The following is a 7,925-nucleotide window of genomic DNA, read 5'->3' on the forward strand; positions in this document are numbered from 1 at the left end:
CATTGACATTTTGAAAGCTTTATAGACAAACTTAGAACATGTGATTCATTTGCATTTTAAGCCTAGCTGAGGCAAAATCCTTACATCCTAAAAAACAATGTCAATGTCATTTTAGAATTGTCCTCTTACAATCCCGAAATAAGTGACATCGTCATTTAAATTTACATCTTCATCTCACAGAATGTGTTCTATAGCAGATTATATGACATTTCAGATTCCCAAAATCAGACAAAATGTAATTTCTTATCTTTGCCAGTAGAAGTAACATAATGCTAGACCTTTTGGTATGAGAGAATGGCTTTGAATACTCTTAGAATTTAAGGTAATTACGACAAAATTATAATTAACCATAAATGCAAACAACTTTGGTTATTTACTGTACAGTTTAAGGTGAGAGTTTGATTAAATGTGTTTTTTTTTAATGGTTGTTTTGTTTTTGTTTTTTCTTTGTAGTAAAAATGTTTTTATTAATCAAAATGATATCGTTTACACTCTAACGCACTTCTTTCAAGGACCAGATATTAAACACCACATACACAGCAGTATCTAAAAATCGGATTCTATCCTAACGGATATTGCCCATTTTATGATGATACATTTTAACTGATTTTCAGGTAGAACGTAAAAGCTAAATCATAATTAACATAATCTTTACTTCTATTGGTTTAACAAAGTTATTACATGTAGTATTAAAATTAACAATAAAACTCGTCATTTTAAAAAAATATATCAAAGCATAGTATTATGTTTATAATGTACTTGATAGAATTTAATAATTAAAAAAGTCATTAAGTAAAAAGGAAAATAAATATTTAAAACGCATTTTTCTCAGTATTTAACTATAATGTTTTTAATTAGAAATCTTTAGATGAATAGGTCAATAAGATAGTATGATTGATTCAATCTTTATAATATAATGAAATTCTTTGGCTATTTTGGTTAAACAAATAATGCCTAACCTGTTATTGGGTTGTATGTCTGTCCATCTTTCCAGTTGATTTTTGGTTTGTTGAACGTTCGAAGTACATTTCATATTTCAAGAATATTCTGAAAAGTATATCTTTTGAAGCACCTTTATGATTATTTTCAGTACGCATTGCATAAAAGTATGCTTAAATTGCTGTGCATGTATACTTACAGTGATGTCTACAAACTCTCAAAGCAGTTACAGCTGATAATAACATTGTTTCAACATGATTAAACAAATATAATACAAACTGAATAGGGTTATATAATTTTGTGCCAAATCTACATATCCGTGTCAAACAACAGTATTTCTAGTTACATAATTAAGTAATACATTGAATCAACAACATTCGTCATAAAACCGAGATACAAAACGACGATAGACAAACTAAAAACAAAATACATTAAACATAACAGTGCATACTAAAAAGCAAAAATGTTGTTCCGATGTCATCTCAAATTTACGACATAGCCAATCGCTGAATAAAATTACATAAGAGTGAACTTCTGTGCATATTTTCTGTCTCAACTGCCAATATTAATTTTCAGAATTCAAAGACAGATATCAGGACGTCCGCAGTATTGGTGAAGGACCTGTGAAATGAGCTGAGAGAGAAATTGATTTTTGTTCGTTTATAAGTGACAGGTTGAAGCCCCATCTTTCCCCAGCAATTAACAACAGTCTGAGCAAGGCAACATTATTAGAGACACCGTGGGTTTCTCGCGAAGTTGGTCTTACTTTATACTCAGAAAACGGATGTATGCTGTTGAGCTTTTTCTACAGAGGCTTTAAGCATTAAGTTTAAGCATTTCTGGTAAGTCAATAAACCATCGTCAAATAACATTTTAACATCTGAATTTAGATGAACTGTTTTAATTTGATTTTGAAATATATGTAATGATACATGAAAAAAAATTTATGCATAAAATTATTGTTTAAACCGTTTTATCTGCGATTATAACATCCGCTCCTGAGCAAAATGTGACAACTAGACTTTGAACATGTCTTATAAAAATTTCTTGTATCGTGTAGCACATTCATTGCATATTTGAATCTTGAGTGTTTTAACATGTTCATGTCCCGATAATGTTATAAACTTAATAATATTATACATTATTAGAAATAATTCTTTAGCACTTACTTCGGATATAAAAGGACTCTGTATGCAAAATCATATACGCCATTCTTGATTTTTTTCGAATGGCCTAAATTTTATTAGTGTTATACGAATCGAACAAAGAGAAATAATTATGATCCATGGCTTATTAGATTTTTTTTTCTCAATCCCTCTCTACAAATCATAATATAAAGTATAATTTCACTGAAAACATTGCAGTTTGTCATGTTATAAGATATTTCTATACTGTCTGTTGCAAACAGACAAAAGTTCTAGTGAACGATAGACTGTTGACTTATTACAAAACATATTGATAGCAGTTATAAACCACAGTGCTTTCCTTGCTGAGATTACACTATAGCCGATTGAAAACAGGTATCGGGTGAAAATGTGCTGCGAAGCTCGCTAACTTGTGATAGACATTAAGTGATTCAATTGTATTTTCATTCTTGGAATAGATATCTTATCTGAAAAGTTCTACATTTTGTTTACAAAGAGCCTAATCTTGATGAAAGCGTTGTCATTTAAATTAGGAATTCGTTAAACGTCATACAATTCTTTACAATACAATTTCAATGACAGTGTTAATTCTATTGTTAAGAGGAAAATTGCAATTAAAACAATTTTCAACATAGCTCAAATCAGTACTAGAGACTGTGTAAACGTAAATGAACAATTCTTATTTTATAAGTTTATCTTTTAATATTGTAAAATTAAATACCCACTTAAGTGTTCTGTTTTTGTTGTCCGTTTTTTTAGAAAGCAAGATGGACGACAGAGCTGGTCCTGATTTCAATTATACGAATTGGAATCTTAATGACACAATGGAGGATTCTCAACTACTTTCAATACTGTACCAAGACATGGACAAAGGGAAATTTAGTAAAAGTACCGAATATATACTAATTAGTTGTTTCTCTGTGTTGATTGTGTTCGGAGCCCTTGGAAATGGATTGGTTTGCTACGCTGTGGCCAAAAACCCTCACATGCGAACGCCTAGAAATATCTTCATCATTAATCTGGCAATATCGGACTTGACGCTTTGTCTTTTTACTCAACCAATAAATTTATACAAACTATTACGAACACAATGGGCACTTGGTGAGTTTATGTGCAAATTCGTTCCCATGTTCCAAGGAACAAATGTTTTTGTTTCTACAATCAGCATTACAGCGATAGCACTCGATCGGTTTCAAGTCATTGTTTACCCCACAAAGGATAGTATGAAAAAGCTTGGTGCTGTGGCTGCATTGCTGTCGATATGGATCATATCTTTTTTCATTGCAAGCCCTTTGCTGATATTTTCCATTCACAAGGAGTATATGCCGTTTAATGACATGAATATATACATAAAATATCGTCTGTGTTTTGAAGACACTTCTTTACAAGAAGAAAAAGGTGCATACTCTGTTGCATCAATGGTTGTTCAATATATTTTGCCAATTGTAATCGTGACTGTGGCACATCTACGTATTTGCAATAAACTAAAATACCGAATGGCAAGTCAGCAGAATGCATTAAATGCCAGATCTAATGTTCAAAGACAAAAACAACGGAGAAATTCACAAAGAAAGCGGCGAACAAACATCCTGCTTGCGTCTATTGGGATAATCTTTGCACTAAGTTGGCTACCTCTGAATATTTTCAATATTCTCAGTGACTTTCGGTTGGCATTGTTTCTTGAATCCATCAATATCAATTTGGTTTATGTGATTTGTCATATGCTAGTGTTGAGCTCGGCATGTACGAACCCAGTGCTGTACGGATGGTTGAACGAAAACTTTAAAAACGAGTTTATGAAAATCTTTTGCAAAGGTTGTTGCATCAAAATGTTTCATCTATGTCAGAGTCATCGTGAAAATGGTGTAGTGGTCGTCATGTCTACAGGTGGACACGGACGAGATGGACATTCAACCACTGCACATTCTATCAGTAATATAGCGACCCACAAAACGCAGATTGATTCCAAAGTTTCTTTGTGATCTCTTTGAAAACATTGTCAGAATAGATTGGTTTTTTTTTAAAAATATTATAATGTAATATAACAGCAAAGTCAGTGCGCTCATAATTGTAGAACAAAATATCAACTCAAATTTTGTCCTTTTTAACCCCCCCCCCCCCCTCCACCAGAAAAAAACCCTTACAGATTTAATCTCAGTCAATAAAACTATCCAGAGAAATTGTACATGTACTTTGTCTTGTATTGGACTTTAATTTCAAGAAAACCCGATTGCAAACGAGGACATCTGAGGCTCATGTGCAACATTCTTTCGAGAATAAATTGTCAATTTTTGCTCTTCTTCCCCTCTCTAAGTTTTCTGATGAAAATTTGAAACTCCCGTGACAGATTTGCCCTTGTTTCAAGAGTTTATGGTTTTTACAAACGAAAAAATATTTGATTTATGTCAAATTAAAAGTATTTCATTTCTATGTTTTGTTTTGGTTGCATCCTATGATTTTAGTTATGCGTGCATATGTTGAAAAATGTTCATTTGTTCGCGGTGCATTTCAAGAAACACTAAGCATCTTTTCTGTTGCTCCAATATTCTTCTTAGGTTCACGGTCGAATAAACATAAAAAAAATCACTACATCGGGAAGCTCTAAATAGTTACCTGTTTTACCAATGTATGTACTTCCTTAATTTGTTTTCAAAAGATCTTTTTTGTATTTTTCAATACTTCATTTGCTGCCTTCTCCGGACGTTCTTCCTTTCGAAATAAACAATAAAATACAGTATAATTGTACAATTTTTTTCCTCTTCAAATTAATACCTAACAATGGAGAATAATGGGTTGGAACATTAGCAATGAATTTGTGAGTCATGACTTTATTAAATCTCGCTGGGGGTTTCATAATTTTAACATTTCCCAAAAACTTGTAAACATAATCTAAAACATTGAGAGTATTTTAATTATGATGTACATGTACTTTTATCCACATTAGTATCGACTGGTGCTCCATGGCATCTTAAGATTGCTTTCAAAGTAATATAACATCAAATTGAAAGTTTTTTAAAAATGGTTTTGTAAAGATGTTAACAATTATTCTTATTTAGAAATTTGCAACATTCTTTTGGCTTCATATTGATTTGAGCATAGATAACGAGCTAAATAATTTACGCTTTTCAAGGATTCTAACAAAGAAATACACCATATCGATTGAAAATATATACATATTGTGACATTGTAACATTTTGAATTTTAAAGATTCTCACAAATAATGGTATATTTATTCTAATTATAGGTCTATGAGTAATTATCAAGGCATTTAGAATCCACACAGTGCATATAGTATATGATTTTAAAAGTAAGATAAAGTAACCGAATTCATTTTTTGTATGGGTATATTGCTTTAAATTATATTTAAGTGAAAGCTGTTGTATTTTTCCTCGTATTTTTGAACTCTGTTTACTATTTCTAGAAACAATTGTCAAAATATTATTAAAAGATTTTAATAACTTAATGCTCTTCTGTCGTTATACGTTGGCGGACTCTGCGAGAGTTAATTCTGCCAAAACAGCATGCCACTAATGCTCGTATGAAATGGCTTGTTGAAATTATGGACCATCTTGTTAGCTTCTGCCACATACAGTTGTGTTATTGTCATTTTGGGTCCTGTGTGCTAAAAAATCGCGTGAAAACTATCTAAAATCAATATAATTCAAAAGATTCCTCGCAGCTTTATAATGTAACATGAACAGAAAAAATGCTTTGAGGAATTTCATTAAATCTTTTTGTTGAAGAAACGACGTTTCACGATGACTTAAAATTCCATAAAAGATTTCATAATTCAAGCACTGACAAAAAATAAAAGAATAGGAATAGTAGAAGCTATAAAATATTACAAAAAATGCGCTTAAAATTTCAAGTTGCTATTAAAGACATACTGCTTTTTTAATCAAACAAATAAGAGTATTTTGTGTTGGTACTGTTATAATAGACCTCTACTACCTACCTCTTTAATGATATAGTTAACAATACATTTGACTTTTAGCTACTCTGTACATAACTTGATGTCAAGAATAATTATGCTGATATTACATTGTGAACATGTGGCAAATTTAAAGAAACATCATTTATTCTTCTTTTCCAAGTACAGGGATGATATTTTCATCATTTAAGCATCAGTAATTTAAATGCAATTAGCACAGGTTTTGCTCTGGGATGATGACACACTTGATGACAAGTAACGAACATGCATGAGCAATTCTTTTCCCAATGGCTGGCCTTTCAATAGTAAAATCAAGAAACATGAATATGTGTTTTCAAATATATCCATATGTGCTATTAGTAAATTTCACTATTGTTTGTAATTATATATCGAACCTATTTTGATTAATCAGTCATGCATTATATAAACATTTTAGTTACCTATTCTATGGAATAACCAATGAAAGTTTTGGAATTTGTGGGCAAATTCGTTTTCATTTTAAAATAAAATTGAATATATTAAAAACATTAATTATTCTAATTATTTTAAAAGTTCCATAAAAAAAATGAAAGAGAAATAAGTGCAGCTTAAGCTGTTAATCTTTATAATGTAAACAATAGGGATCCGTACCATATTTTTATTTTTTTATGAAAAGAATAACCGGAATGCCTGTACAAATGACAGTATTACGTTCTCGCTCACTGAAACAACAGACAGTCCTGGTGGTCGGATCAACACCCCGAATAAACAAACAACCAACATACATGCACTTTATATCATGCTCAAAAGTACAATACATCTCTCTCTCTCTCTCTCTCTCTCTCTCTCTCTCTCTCAACAAATAACGTTCACAACGCATAAAGTATGTTCTTCTGGAAGGCTTGGTAAGACTTCGTTTTCTAATCTCCCATGGAAGGAGAAAGCTTTTGTGGACGATAATTCTCTCTAAGCTCGAGGTCCAGATAGCATGTTGCTCGCTGGTCACTAAGTCTTTTCATCGATTTAATATTCACGTGATTCAAAACCACGAGCAAAGAAAATGTGCATTCAAGGACAGTGAATTCTTTAATAGAAGAGCATTTTACCATATTTTAAAACATTGGAATGATTAAAATTTTAATATTCAAAAACCAAGAGTTTTAACTAAATCTATTCCATGCATAGAATTGCCTTATGCAAAGTATAGACTGCTTAAATTAAATGTGTATAAATATCCATTGTATGGTGGCATATCTCCGCCCCTTGTGTGCAAGTTATTTTTCTATCAGATATGTCGACATGCAAGATAAATATGTTGACATGCAAGATAGTTATGTCAACATGCAACATAACTATGTTGACATGCAAGAAATTGCAATCTGATATGAATTATACAAAATCTCAAAAAATCTCAAATATCGCCCACCTGTGACATCCAAGATGCTAGATGCTACCTTTTTATGTCGACATGCAACTTATTTATGTTAACATGCAAGATAAATATGCTGACATGCAACTTATTTATGTCAACATGCAACTTATCTATGTCAACATGCAACTTACTTATGTCGACATGCGAGATGAATATGTCAACATGCAACTTAGTTATGTTTACATGCGAGATAAATATGTTGACATGCAACTTATAAGTTGCATGTCAACATAACTAAGTTGCATGTTGACATAAATATGTTGCATGTCAACATATTTATCTTGCATGTTAACATAACTAAGTTGCATGTTGACATAAATAAGTTGCATATCGACATAAAGAAGTTGCATGTTAACATAAATAAGTTGCACATTGACATCAATAGGTAGCGTATCTAGCATCTTGAATGTCACATGTTGGCGATATTTGAGATTTTTTATAACTCTTATTTGATTGCCGTTTTCTTGCATGTCAACATAGTTATGTTGCATGTTGACAT

At 31.5% G+C, this 7,925-nt stretch overlaps 1 protein-coding gene across 1 annotated transcript; it reads left to right on the top strand.

The window, feature by feature from the left end:
* The first annotated feature begins 1,642 nt into the window (after nt 1-1,642).
* On the top strand, nt 1,643-5,526 carry LOC128181434 (neuropeptide F receptor-like). The gene is made up of 2 exons (XM_052849832.1): nt 1,643-1,781; nt 2,844-5,526. The coding sequence occupies exon 2, from the start codon at nt 2,852-2,854 to the stop codon at nt 4,064-4,066; it is 1,215 nt and encodes a 404-aa protein (XP_052705792.1). The 5' UTR covers nt 1,643-1,781; nt 2,844-2,851; the 3' UTR covers nt 4,067-5,526.
* Nucleotides 5,527-7,925: the final 2,399 nt, after the last annotated feature.

This window comes from Crassostrea angulata, chromosome 4 (genome assembly GCF_025612915.1).
Source record: "Crassostrea angulata isolate pt1a10 chromosome 4, ASM2561291v2, whole genome shotgun sequence".
In the NCBI taxonomy this organism is placed as follows: Eukaryota; Metazoa; Mollusca; class Bivalvia; order Ostreida; family Ostreidae; genus Magallana; species Magallana angulata.